The following is a 14,799-nucleotide window of genomic DNA, read 5'->3' as shown; positions in this document are numbered from 1 at the left end:
GACTTTATGTAAATAATTGCAAATATGCTTCTATTTGGGTTTTTTAAGAGCACTATCAAAAATACAATGTTTAGATTGGTATGTTCACAACATTAGGCTGTATAGAAAAAAAATGATTTTATGTGCCAAGGTAAAAGTGGAGTTGGCAATACTCAGTAGGGTCTCTAGAGAATCTATATATGGTGTTATTTCTTGGTGGATTGAGATCTAAATATCCAGCAGAACTTTCTACTCCAACCATTCCATTCACTGCAGTGCAATACAATACAGTGAATGGATATGTGCCAAAGTAAAGGTGGGGTTGGGAACACTCAGTTGGGTGTGTAACACAGGAGGTTGGCAGTACCTTAATTGGGGAGAATGGGCTCGTGTTAATGACCGGAGCGGAATAGGTGGAATGGTATCAAATACATGGTTTCCATTCTATTCGCCATTCCAGCCCTTATTATGAGCTATTCTCCCCTCAGTAGCCTCCTGTGGCCTGTAATCTATATATTGTGTTATTTCTTGAGGTCCTGAGGTGTAAATACCCAGAAGCCCTTTCTACTCCATCCACTGCATTGCAATACACTACTCCATGCTAAAAAAAATTAATATTGGCTTATAGAGAAAAAATATTCTATGTGCTGAGTTAAAAGTGGGGTTGGTATTAGTCATTATGTAAGGTCTGTAGAATCTTTATATGGTGTTATTTTATGGAGAACTGTGGTCTAAATCCCCAGCAGCACTTTAATTCATTGCCCTATAAATACTACAATATTAAAAGTAAAATTATCCATAAATTTTTTTTTTCAAAGGTGGTTGCAAATCTGTGAGAGTTGAACTGCACTCTAGTGATAACAGCAAACATTATTCCCAAAATGTTGCCCGTTTTTTGCAGGGGGACTCTTATTTTAAAATTAAAATAATCTGCGATCGAGTTGGCATCATAATATCCTGCTGCTAGGAGAACGGTAATAAGGCAGAAGAACAAGACGTATAGTTAAAGAGTTCTGATTGGAGGAAAGCAGAGCCACGTGCATTGTCATGGGATTTGATCATGTGATGACTATGTCCCTCCCCTTCTTTCAAATCAGTTGTGTTTCGCTTTCAGGAATGTTTTTTAAAAGTCTGGGCCATCAGTGACAACAGTGTACGACACCAAAAGACAGAACGCCAGCTTCGTATTTCTAAATAAGCTACACATGACATGGCTATAAAGTAAAGTTTAAAACAAAATTAATTCCAAAAACCATTGACCGTATTAAATCAGATCTGTCAAATGCTAACAAATGTAATACATGTTTTTATGCAATTACTGTCTAATAAAGTCAACATGAATTGAACAAATTGACCAGTGTCATAGCAGCATGGATCAAATGGTAGAATACTTCAAGTAGGCACATAGGCTACACTAAACTGTTTTATTAAATATATATATATCTTTTTTTAATCATTCTCTATTGGCCAAACGAATGGTGCATTTTTCCCCCAGTACAATTTCCTACCTCTATATTGTCATTTGTGGAACTCCAGCCCCATTTAAAGTTTTCCCATCTCACATCACATTCAATGATAGCCAGTACGAGCAAAACATAAAAATTAAAAAATTCAAACCCAGTTAAAACCCACTTCCTTATCTCAAGATTGTTCACACAACAGAGCAGTAAATATACATGCTAACCCTGAGCTTACTGTTGTACTGTATACTTAATACATTACATTACTTTTGTAATCATTTCACTTCTGAAATGAAACCCATCACCCCTTAGTTTATTCTCTGAGACGGAGGGGTCTAGGTGCGTGTAGGGTGCGTGTAGGTTTAATGTAAGGGGTATATTTCAATTTTAGTCAGTTAGCAGACGCTCTTATCCAGAGCGACTTACAGTTAGTGTATTCATCTTAAGATAGCAAGGTGGGACAACCACATGTCACAGGCATAGAATGTACATTTTTTCTCAAGTAAATAAATCAGTAGTCAGAGCTAGAACGGGAGGTGGCAGAATGGAGTTCTCAGGTTGGGGTGTAGGATTTGAGTATAGCCTGAAGGTAGGGAGGGGCAGTTCCTCTTGCTGTTCCGTAGGTAAGCACCATGGTCTTGAAGTGGACTTGAGCTTTGAGTGGAAGCCAGTGGAGTGTACGAAGGACTGGGGTGACAATAGAGAACTTGAGAAGGTTGAAAACCAGGTGCGCTGCAGTGTTCTGGATAAGTTGCAGGGGTTTGATGGCACAAGCGGGGTTTTCAACCTAGAACCAAGCCCTGGGGAACACCAGTAGTGACAGTACGTGGTGCAGACACAGATCCTATCCACGTCACCTGGAAGGAGCGGCCTGCCAGGTAGGATGCAATCCAAGAATGTGCAGAGACGCCCAGCCCTGAGAGGGTTGAGAGGAGGATATGATGGTTCAGTGTCAAAGGCAGCGGATAGATCTAGGAGGATGAGAACAAAGGAGAGATAGTCAGCGTTGGCAGTGCGGAAAGAAGAGCAGTCTCGCTTGAGTGACCTGTCTTAAAGCCTGACCTGTTAGGGTCAACAAGATTGTTCTTAGAGAAATAACGAGAAAAAGATAAAAGAATAAATAAATAATAAAAGAAATAAGGGATACAGGTCTATAGTTTTTGACGTCAGATGAGTCGAGTGTTGGTTTCTTGAGGAGGGGAGCGACTCAGGCCATTTTGAAGTCAGAGGGGACTCAGCCAGTAGTCAGGGATGAGTTGATGATGGATGTGAGGCACAGGAGAAGATCTCCAGAGATAGTCTGGAGAAGGGAGGAGGGGAACAGGTCGAGTGTGCAGGTTGTTCTGTCGGCCAGACCTTACTAGTCGCAGGATGTCATAGAGAGGAGGTTGGAGGGAGTGAAAGGATGATAGGTCCTCCTGAAGTTTAGTTTTCCTCAATTTTCGTTCAGCTGCCCGTAGCCCACACTTATTGCTGTTATAGATAAATAGCCCGCTCACCACAGCAGGAAGAACACACAAAACCTTTCTCCAATGTGTGTGTGTGCTTGGGTTGTAGCGATACCAGGATCGCAGTACTACGATACCGGATTTTCTTTTGGCAAAACAAATGTTACTTTATGGTCCTTTAAAACCCTACTTTATGTAAAAAATATATGTGTGATATAGCTTGCAAAATAAACAAATGTGACTCTGGATAACAACATGAGGACTGTTTTCATCAAGAAATTAATTAAGGTTTTGTTTCCTTTCATTCCTAGTACCTTAACACTGGTATCGTGGCCACCCGTGTGTGTGTTGACTCTTACGGGAGCTGCTCCAATACAGTAAACAGCTGCTCCTTGGTCTCTGTCATCCCCGGAGTGAAATGCCTGTATTCCACTATCATCCACTGGTTATTATACCTAACACACGCACAGATACCTACAAGTGAGGGAATGCATTGATTCCAAAGGTAGACATTCTACGTGGTCTGGGGGTCTGTATTGAGGCCATTTGTGATGATTGATGAGACACTAGTTAGTATTTTAGGTTCCAGTGTAACTCCCCTCTGGTGAGTAACAGAGGCTGTTAACCGACAGACTATATATAGATATGCTAGAGATTGGCTAGAGAAGTAAAACATCTCAGAGACTGAGATGAACTGTAGAAGACAGATTAAATAGCCCTAACTCTAACCCTACAAATCAACATTAGTAACCTTTGATTTCTGGGGACTTTGGCCTGAGTCGGCGTCACTGATAAGTCCCACGCCTGCCTTCCCAGCAGAGTTGGGGTCAATTCGAATGTAGGAATTGAATTCAATATATGAATTGGCCCCAACCCACGCCACAGAATGAAGAATTTTAATTGAGTTTGAATTGAAGGAAGTAGAATTGAATTAAAACCAATTAAACTCAGATGTGAAACATGAAAGGCTCATTAATTTGACATATGCCACTTATTCATGCAAAGAATACACAATTTCAAATATTAGTTTGATTATAACTCAAAGATGTCAAACAATATTTTTCTTTGTCGTGAGATGTTTTTTTTCTTCAAAAATATAAAAACATTAAGGGAATTATGATTATTATAGATAACACACAACACAATCTTAGAATATTTCCAGACCAGTGTAATTATTTAAAATTGTTTTAGGAAAATGAGTTTTAAAAATTACATGTTTCAACCTTATGCTACATGGTATTGGTAACCATACATTTTGTCAAAATAAACATTACTATTGGCACGTTCTGACCATAGTTCTTTTGTGTTTTCTTTGTTTTAGTGTTGGTCAGGACGTGAGCTGAGTGGGCATTCTATGTTGTGTGTCTAGTTTTCCCATTTCTATGTTTGGCCTGATATGGTTCTCAATCAGAGGCAGGTGTTAATCATTTGTCTCTGATTGGGAACCATATTTAGGTAGCCTGTTTTGTGTTAGGTTTTGTGGGTGGTTGTTTCCTGTCTTCTGTCTTTGCACCAGGACTGTTTTGGTTTTTCACATTTGTTGTTTTGGTATGTTGTAGTGTTCACGTTTATGGTCTTTATTAAACATGTTGAACTCTAACCACGCTGCATTTTGGTCCTCCTCTCCTTCAACGGAAGAAAACTGTTACAACTATGATGATGTGTAGAATAAATAAGCCATTTTAATTTCATTGAATTAAATTCTACTTCCTTTAATTCAAATTTAAATCAAATTCTGCTACTTTTGGGGGTGGCCAATTTCAAGAATTGAATTGGATATAAAGAGAAATTTGCAACTCAGTACAGAATTGACTTAACTCTGCTCCTCCCTGAAAAAAAAATCTCACTCAGGTCACCTGACCACTTGATGTTATTTTTACTTTACTTAATTCTTTAAAGGGATAGTTCCGTTCACTCTTCATCTCCTAGTGTCCTTTAAATGGACAGTTAAATATCTTGTTGAGGGTTTGTTTTCGGATCTCCAGCTCTGAACTGACAGATCTGGCGAGATAAACAACATGGTAGACATCCATAGGTCAAAAGAAAATGCCGCCCAGATGGCCTGCAGAGAGACATGTCTACCTGTTGTGTTTGCAGAAAATCTCTGCCCACTCCTTGACGGATGCAGCCAGCCTATTGGCTACGATGTTCCTCAGCCACTCCATCACTGATCCGGTTGGTTGAACAAATTTCCAGAGGGCGGGGTTACTGTTGTCAATGCTTGTCTCCAAGGTAACCTGTGGAGGGAAATCTTTAAAAAAGAAATACTACACACACACATATACTATGTACACACATATTACACAAAGCTCTCACCAGCCCGGTGCTAAGGATGTAGAAGTCATCTCCAGAGAAAATGGACCCTGGGTAGGAGGAGAAGGCCTGGGTTCTGCCAGGGATCGGATCACTGTCTGAGAACAACAGAACACAGAAATCAAACTCAGAACCATAAAATATAGAACTCTGAACCACATAACTTTCCCAGTGTTCACAAGCAGAGTTTCCAGGAGTGTTTCATTAAGAGTGTGTATGTTAGGGGGGAAAGGGGGGACATTAGGAGACACTGTAGGCAAAGTTAACTTATCCTTATGAGAGTTCTAGGGGTCAAAGGTTACCTGTAGGAGAGACACGGTAGGCGAACTGGTACTTCTTTAAGATGCGCAGCATGGCCTGGTAAATGTTCCAGGTATCATGAGACACCAGCAGATCCTTGTTGCCAGGCAATAGCTTGATGAGGGTGGAGCAGGAGCCAGAGCCCAGTGTCCATGATTGGCTAGATTTGTTTAGGTCCCCCTCAAGATCCACCAGGCCTCCTCCCATCTGGAAAAGTCTGAATAGCCCACAGAGACATGTGACAGCATGGGCAGTGCCATTGAGGCCATCTCCATTTTGAAGTAGTACATTTTCTTATTTGTTACGATTGGCTGATCGCTCCTGATGACCTGGTTGCACATGACTCCAGCAGCGTCACCAGGAGGGATCAGCCAATGAAGTTGGAAGTCCCACTAAGTTGACTACATTAAAATGGCGGAAGCTCTCAATAGCTCTGGCCATGCTAAAATGGCCTTTTGGCCACTCGATGCCTCTATCATTCTCTATGGGATAGCCACAGAAAAATAGGGGTTTTGGTCATAGCTGTATAGCAAGGTGCACTTGGTTTAGCTCACCCTAAAAAAAATCCCCATTGGAACCCCTCACATTATTCCTGAGATGGGTACTCTTGGTGATTAAAATCAGGGGTGCTTACAGTAACTCACTGCTGCGCTGATCTCATAGAGAATGATAGAGGACTCTTCTTTGTATCTGTCTAATTATGCAGTCTGTGAGTGGACGGGCAGGACCATTGAGGCCATTTCCATTTTGAAGTAGTCAATTTTCTTATTCTACTACTTCTAAGAGTTTGTAAACAAACTGAAAGGATGCATGCCACTTGCAGTGTGTTGTTTGAACAGATAAAGCTAAGATTGGCGATTTACTGCCACCTGCAGTTATGGAATGTTTGCTCACAAGTATTATTCATTGGCTGACCCCTCCTGATGACCTGGATGGAATTATGTGATGGAATTAAGTCCCACCCAGTTGACTACTTCAAAATAGTTTAAGTCATGAATGGCGCTGCCCATGCTAAAATGGCCTTTGGGCACTAGAGTCCTCTATCATTTTCTACGGGGGAACTCTAACCCATCAGAGGTCACAGACCACACTTACAGGAAGCCGAAGGGGTTGAGAGTGAAAGGGCCTCTGGGAAATGACAGCTGATCATTGTAGCCATCTTTCAGACCTTTCAGCTGCAGCAACACCAACCACACCTAAGCGAGAGAAAGTCTAAATACAAAACGTCCTCTACTAAGGCGTTCTTATTAGATCCCAAGTGTGTACTGAATGATCCACTCTAGTAAGTTATTTACTGTTTAGACACAGAGAAAAAGGAGTAGATACTTGGTGATTTAGCACATTGGCTGACACAGACTCAGCAAATACCTGGTGCCAGTAGGGACAGTGTGGATGCTCCTCTATCTGCTGTCTGACCCACTGCAGGTTGGTGGTGATGTAATCCTTCAGTCTGTGACATAATCCTGACTCAAATGTAAATGGACTGCAGTACCCCATAAGTGTGTTCATCCAGTGCTTATAGATCAGCTATGACACAAACACACAAATAGATGAACTATAGATTTGGGTCGTGTTCCCCTGTTCAGATGTTGCATGGATCAACCAATGGTTGCTGTGTCATCGATTGTGCTGTTGGGCAGCAGACTGCTCTAATGTTTGTAAGATCTGTCATTTGTCAGCAATGTCAACAATGTCTGAGCAAGGGAACATGACCTTAGACCCCACTACCCCAGCAGGGTTAGGTTGACTGTCTCTCTACCTTACCTCAGAGCTGACTGCAGCTTCAACAGCCCCGGCAGCGTACACTTGGATGCTATCATTATAGTGCCCGCTAGTGGTCACTTCCAGATATGACCAGCTGAGGGAGAGAACACTTAGTGAATATACATACACATGTATTTGGGTAAGGAGTTCTACCCTGATCACAACCTGACTTGCTAGGAAAGTCTTTGGGTGTCTACTCCAGCGGTTCCCAAACTAAGGGTATGAAAACGGGGTCGCAGACAAATTTCCACCCCCCAAAAATGTTATGTATCTCAAAATCATTGTAATGTGGTTAACCTTTCAAAATGTAAAAGAACATTTTTGAAATCTAAAAGATGAAATTCAACTAGAGAATGCCCTTAGATCGTAGGAAAAGGTCGCACTTAAACGTTGCACTTGAATTGGAACGATACAAGTGCAACAGTCAACTGCAGCCTTTTGATCTGTCATGTGACCGAATGCTGCAGAGAACGCAATCTGCAGAGAACGCAATCACGGGTTACTAGGGAGGAGTTTCGGTCGACTCAAAGGGAATACCCTGCCATCTCCCTCAGAGCATTAAAACACAAGGTAACCTTTGCCAGCTCATATCTGTGTGAAGCTGCAGTCAACAGTGCTCTCGTCTGCATTTAAACCAAATATCAATCCAGGTTGGATGTGACAGCAAAGATGAAGTGTGCACTGTTTACTACTCCACCTGCCTTTGAGAAGCTCCGAAGTGACATGCTTCATGCATATCCATCTCATTAGTGGTGGTGAGATAATGGTGCTTTCAAAATTAGGTCAAATCATGACGTCAGTGATCTTCAGGTCGGAGCTTTAGAAAGAGGCAGAGTTCCGACTTAGAATTCCGAGTTGGATGACCTAACAATGATTTCAGTCTGACCAATTTTTGTTCCGAGTTCCCAGTTGTCTTGAACGCAGTGAAGTCTGAGATTTCCGAGTTCCCAATTGTTCTGAACGCGGCATTAGACATGTCAGACTAATTTGCATTTGACTGTCATAGCCCCACATTAAAAGTATGTGATCTTGAGTTTAGAAGACAATCCGAAATACTGTTAGAATGTTTTTCAATTGACTGCTTTAGCCCCAAATAAAAAAGTAAACATTGGCTGTTAATTACATACTTTTTTTTCACATGGTTAAAAAAGTGATCAGATGAAGCAGATGCTAAGCTACAGGAATGTTTTGCTAGCACAAACTGGAATATGTTGCGGGATTCTTCCGATGGCATTGAGGAGTACACCACATCAGTCACTGGCTTCATCAATAAGTGCATCGATGACGTTGTCCCCACAGTGACTGTACGTACATACCCCAAACAGAAACCATGAATTACAGGCAACATCTGAGCTGAGCTAAACGGTAGAGCTGCTGCTTTCAAGGAGTGGGACTCTTAAGTTTATGAAAAAATCCCGCCTTGCCCTCTGACGAACTATCAAACAGGCAAAGCGTCAATACAGGACTAAGATCGAATTGTACTACACCGGCTCCGACGCTAGTCGGATGTGGCAGGGCTTGCAAACTATTACGGACTACAAAGGGAAGCACAGCCGAGAACTGCCCAGTGACACGAGCCTACCAGACGAGCTAAATGACTTATATGCTCGCTTCGAGGCAAGTAACACTGAAACATGCATGAGAGCATCAGCTGTTCCGGACGACTGTGTGAACACGATCTCCGCCGCCGATGTGAGTAAGACCTTTAAACAGGGCAACATTCACAAGTCCGCAGGGCCAGACTGATTACCAGGACATGTACACCGAGCACGCGCTGACCAACTGACAGGTGTCTTCACTAACATTTTCAACCTCTCCATGTCTGAGTCTGTAATACCAACATGTTTCAAGCAGACCACCATAGTCCCTGTGCCCAAGAACACTAAGGTAACCTGCCTAAAGGACTACTCACATCTGTAGCCATGAAATGCTTTGAAAGGCTGATCATGGCTCACATCAACACCATTATCCCATGAACCATAGACTCATTGCAATTTGCATACCGCCCCAACAGATCCACAGATGATGCAATCTCTATTGCACTCCACACTGCCCTTTCACACCTGGACAAAAGGAACACCTATGTGAGAATGCTATTCATTGACTACAGCTCAGTGTTCAACACCATAGTGCCCTCACAGATCATCAATAAGCTAAGGACCCTGGGACTAAACACCTCCCTCTGCAACTGGATCCTGGACTTCCTGACGGGCCGCCCCCAGGTGGTAAGGGTAGGTAACAACACATCCGCCACGCTGATCCTCAACACGGGGGCCCCTCAGGGGTGCGTGCTCAGTCCCCTCCTGTACTCCCTGTTCACTCATGACTGCACGGCCAGGCACGATTCCAATACCATCATTAATTTTGCCGATGGCACAATAGTGGTAGAACTGATCACTAACAATGACGAGACAGCATATAGGGAGGAGGTCAGAGACCTGGCCGTGTGGTGCCATGACAACAACCTCTCCCTCAACCTGTACAAGACTAAGGAGATGATTGTGGACTACAGGAAAAGGAGGACCGAACACACACCCATTCTCATCGACGGGGCTGTAGTGAAGCAGGTTGATAGCTTCAAGTTCCTTGGTGTCCACATCACCAACAAACTAACTATGGTCCAAGCACACCAAGACAGTCGTGAAGAGGGCACGACAAAACCTATTCCCCTCAGGAGACTGAAAAGATTTGGCATGGGTCCTCAGATCCTCAAAAGGTTCTACAGCTGCACCATCGAGAGCATCCTGACTGGTTGCATCACTGCCTTATATGGCAACTGCTCGGCCTTCGACCTCAAGGCACTACAAAGGGTAGTGCATACGGCCCAGTACATCACTGGGGCCAAGTTTCCTGCCATCCAGGACCTCTATACCAGACGGTGTCAGAGGAAGGCCTTAAAAATGGTCAAAGACACCAGCCACACTAGTCATAGACTGTTCCCTCTGCTACCGGAACGCCAAGTCATACCAGAATGCCAAGTCTAGGTCCAAGAGGCTTCTAAACAGCTTCTACCCCCAAGCCATAAGACTACTGAACATCTAATCAAATGGTTCCCCAGACTATTTGCATTGCACCCCCCCCCCCACACTATTTTACATTGCTTCTACTCTCTGTTATTATCAATGCATAAGTCACTTTAATAACCTACATGTACAAATTACCTCAATTACCTCGACTAACCGGTGCCCCCGCACATTGACTCTGTACCGGTACCCCCTGTATATAGCCTCGCTATTGTTATTTTACTACTGGTCTTTACATTTTTGTTACTTTTATTTCTTATTTTTCTTTAGATATTTTTCTTAAAACTGCATTGTTAGTTAAGGGCTTGTAAGTAAGCATTTCACTGTAAGGTCTACCTACACCTGTATTCGGCTCATGTGATTTGATTTGATACAGTATATGTGTCACATCCTGACCTTAGTTCCTTTTTTATGTCTCTGTTTTAGTTTGGTCAGGGCGTGAGTTGGGGTGGGCATTCTATGTTTTTGTTCTATGTTTTCTATTTCTATGTGTTTGGCCTGGTATGGTTCCCAATCAGAGGCAGCTGGCAATCGTTGTCTCTGATTGAGAACCATACTTAAGCAGCCTGTTTTCCCACTATGGGTGTGGGTAGTTATTTTCTGTTTAGTGTTTTTGTTGCACCTTGCAGAAGTGCTTGTTTGTCGGTTTGTTCGAGTATTCATCTTAATTAAAATTATTATGAATACGTACCACGCTGCACTTTGGTCCTCTTCTACAGGCGACAATCGTTACAATATGTGCGTGTTTGTACATACCATGCTTTGTGAAGAAGTCTTGGAGCTCCTCTTCTGTGCAGGTTTAGGGCAGGTTCCTTGTGAAGAGTCTTCCTGTATTCTTCCTCCTCTTCATCTTCTTTCAGCTCCCTGGTGAATCTCCCTTTCTCCCACCTCTCCACCTGCCCATCACACTTGTCCGAAACACCTCAATATAGAGCAACCTTTCGGACAAACACAAACAGTACATAACTTTTTATTCTCAGTGAGGATTACGAACACACACACACACACACACACACACACACACACACACACACACACACACACACACACACACACACACACACACACACACACACACACACACACACACACACACACACACACACACACACACACACACACACACACACACACACACACAGTCTGATTCTCACCCATGTAATCTTTGTTCTTCTTCAGAGACTTTTTCACCTCCTCTTCTGAGCGCAGATCCACATACATATACTCAGTTTTGTTGCCGGTGGCATTCTTGATGATTCGAATGGCTGCAGGCTTCAGAGTAGTCATGAACTCTCGCACTTGTTGCTGTTTATATCACATAAACAACCAAAGATGTCACACATAAATATACCCTTTCCCCACCTCTGAACTCCACATCAAGCAACACACACTCACCTCTTTGACGTTGAAGGGACATTCTCGCAGTTTCACTGTGAATTCAGTCTATGGTGCACAGAGAGATAGGGACACACACACACATTACCAAAGGGGATATGGCAATGAAAGCTCTCAACCCTAATTTCACTGTCAGAATGATACACAATATGCCGTTTTAAGTGCTATCCTCCATCAGTTCAATGAAGGTAGGATTTCAGTTTAAATCTACAGTCCCAAGGTTTGTGGATCAAGGGTGCAGGTCAAATGCTAGGTGTTAAAGGTTAGGCATTTGCCCAACCTCCTGCTGTTTGACAGGCTTGCTAAGTTTGCCCTGGCTTTTATCCAGTGAAGGGACTGGTGCTTTGGCCCTCTGGATACCATCTCTATCCCCACTCTCATAGGCACTGTCTGTCTGCTGCATAGGGGCAGGCTCATCTTCCTCATCATCATCTTCATCCTCCGCAGTACCCCGTCTCTGTGCCACAGGTACTCCATATCAGACAGGCCAGACTTCAGAGCCTCTTTATTAGCACCTGACAATGAAAACACACTGTTTACACACACACATTTACCAGCATCTGTCAAACAAAGGGTCTATGTAGGCATGTGTACCTAACCTGGTCTTCTTCCTCATCTTACTCCTCATCCTTCTTCTTCTCGTCTGACTCAAAGTTGAGGTAATCAGGCTTCTTCTTCTTCTCCTGACTGGCCAGTCTCGGGGGCTGCTGATTGGAGCAGAGAGTCATTGGCCCAGGTAGGCAACTGGCTGCGGTTATGATGCACCAACACAAACTCCTGGAAAGCCTCGTCACCCTCCAGCTAACACATACACACACAAGATAAAACAGAAACAAGATTAAACAGAACATCAATGTCAAGGAAGACAAGAAATAATTCAACACTGTGCATTTGAGCCATCTTACATTCCATCCATATGTATCTGCCAGGCAGATATGGAGAGGACCATGGCGTGATCTGTCAGGCAAGTGAATCACAATTAATTAAATGTTGGTATAGAATCTGTGGTTGGCTATCTATCCATCTAACTTGTACAAAGAAGTCTGGATGGCTAACTGTCTCAACGTTACTCTGGCCGTGTCCACAAATCTTTTATTGAAATGCTTCAGTGACTTGTCCGCATCTTCTTCAGTTTTGAAGCACACAAATCAGAATTTGTGAACTTGCCATCCTTAGTAAACTTCATGCTGCAGTGTTTCAACGTTCTGATTGGCCAAAGTGATCAAGCCTCTGACGGGCCTCCGCAGTGCACACCAATGACGTACATTATAAAAACCCTGTATTGCTGATGCTATGTATTGGCCATTGAGAGGCTAGCACTCCCTAGAAGGAGCAGTCCATCATAGGAATGGATAGATTGGAGTGAATCTATTGTAGCACAAAATAATGATTCAATGATGTCATCATTTCCTCAAAGTTTGTACTGACCAATGAGGTGTATAAACCCTGGATTACTGATGTATTGTATTGGCAAAGATTATGGATATACTGTACTGACAATATAGTTTGTTTGTGTTCTTTTAAAACCAGGCAAGTCAGTTTTAAGAACAACTTCTTATTTACAATGACGGCCTTCTCCGGCCAAACCTGGACAATGCTGGTCAAATTGTGTGCCGCCCTATGTGACTCCCAATCACGTCCGGATGTGAAGCAGCCTGGATTCGAACCCTAATAATGGGAGTCATTGTCCACAAAGAGGCACAGCGGGCTGTCTAGCTCCCGCCAATCCTTTCTTTGTATTGGTGGATACATCTCATTATTGTAATCCTTTTTTGAATATTCGATGAGGGTTAAAGATTTGTAATAATAATTGTAAGTGATGAGTAGGACTATAAGGCATAGGCAACAGATCTTGGTTGTGTTAAGTTAAGCAATTGGAGTGCCCTTCGTGTTGCTGAAAGGACAGCGCCAGAATCGTGCAATGATATTAAAGTTCAACCAACTTGTGGTGCTGAAGGATAGCTCTGCCATTAGGCCAGTTCAGGAACAAACAACATAGGCCTACGACTAAGTGGTTTTTGCCTTTAGATTTAGAGAAAATTAACAACTAAGGAAGAATATATAAATTCTCCCATTGACTTGTCTAACCCCAAACACAGTCTTGGTCTGCTTCGCAAGCGTTTCTGGAGGTCTTGTGATGTTGCACCTCTTTCTATTTAGAAACTCTGTGCTTCAGCCTTCAAAAAGTCCGAAAGATGTATGTTGTGCTGTGCATTCTCATTCATAGGTTGAATTCACATCATTGGCTGTCCGTGGGAAACTGTAGGCTAAATTACGTATATTTCATGAAACATACCATAACAAAATCTATAATCTATTGTTAAATTGGGAAAAGTCCAGCCCGAACAGGGACTTGAACCCTGGAACCTCAGATTAAAAAGCTGATGCTCTTCCACAGTTCTTCACCGGTGTAAAATTAGTTTTATATTCAACATTCAACAGACATTCGCAAAATGATTTAAAATGCATATAATTTTATTTTCTGCAATAACCTTTTCATAGATTGTTTTAGAGACATTAAACAAAATGCTAATTGTTCTAAAAGGCCCGCTTTCACAACCTTTGATTTGCATGAAAAGTAAAGTGTTGATTTGATAGAAATGCATCTAATCATAAAAAAATCATTTTAAATATCTTGTTTCAAAAACTTTTTCACAGATTGTCATAGAACATTAAACAAAATGCAAATTATTCTAAAAAGGTCTGGCTTACTTTCACAACCTTTTATTTGCATAAAAAAGTGTTGTTTTGAAATAAATATTTTAAAATATAAAGAATACATTTCAATGTCTTATAAAATATTTTATTCGAAATGTAATAGAAGCATCAAACAAAATGGAAGTGATTTTAAAAACATGTGGCCTTATTTCATAATGTTTGATTTGCATAAATAGTCGTGTTGATTTTGTCCGTGTAGAAAGCATCTTTTCTGTTTGATTGAGGTCAACCATGAAAGTAATTTTACAGTCAACAGAGAAGATCCTTGACAAAGAAAATTCTAGGGAGAATCTCAATTGAATACTCCTCGCGTCACCTCCTTCTCAAAACCCATTGTACGAGAAAGCCAGAGGTCCCGTCCCTCTGACTTTCTCCTCCAATGGGTTTTGAGAAAAAGCC

General features: G+C 42.2%; 2 protein-coding genes across 2 annotated transcripts; both read right to left on the bottom strand.

Moving 5' to 3' along the window:
* Positions 1–4,812: 4,812 nt before the first annotated feature.
* LOC118394068 (putative phospholipase B-like 2) lies at positions 4,813–6,690 on the bottom strand. Its single transcript, XM_052460757.1, has 4 exons — positions 5,503–6,690; positions 5,204–5,298; positions 4,970–5,124; positions 4,813–4,888 (listed from the first exon to the last, which is right to left on the bottom strand). Exons 1-4 carry the CDS (start codon positions 5,705–5,707, stop codon positions 4,813–4,815), a joined length of 531 nt encoding a protein of 176 aa, XP_052316717.1. The 5' UTR covers positions 5,708–6,690.
* Positions 6,691–6,874: 184 nt separating this feature from the next.
* Positions 6,875–14,734, bottom strand: LOC118394067 (probable RNA-binding protein 19). Its single transcript, XM_035787328.2, has 7 exons — positions 14,717–14,734; positions 12,352–12,483; positions 11,942–12,139; positions 11,683–11,730; positions 11,442–11,592; positions 11,044–11,225; positions 6,875–7,358 (listed from the first exon to the last, which is right to left on the bottom strand). The coding sequence occupies exons 1-6, from the start codon at positions 14,732–14,734 to the stop codon at positions 11,191–11,193; spliced, it is 582 nt and encodes a 193-aa protein (XP_035643221.2). The 3' UTR covers positions 6,875–7,358; positions 11,044–11,190.
* Between the last annotated feature and the right edge of the window lie 65 nt (positions 14,735–14,799).

This window comes from Oncorhynchus keta, chromosome 14 (genome assembly GCF_023373465.1).
Source record: "Oncorhynchus keta strain PuntledgeMale-10-30-2019 chromosome 14, Oket_V2, whole genome shotgun sequence".
Classification (NCBI taxonomy): Eukaryota; Metazoa; Chordata; class Actinopteri; order Salmoniformes; family Salmonidae; genus Oncorhynchus; species Oncorhynchus keta.
Note: the sequence above shows the minus strand (reverse complement) of the source record. Positions and strands in the feature narration are given on the sequence as shown.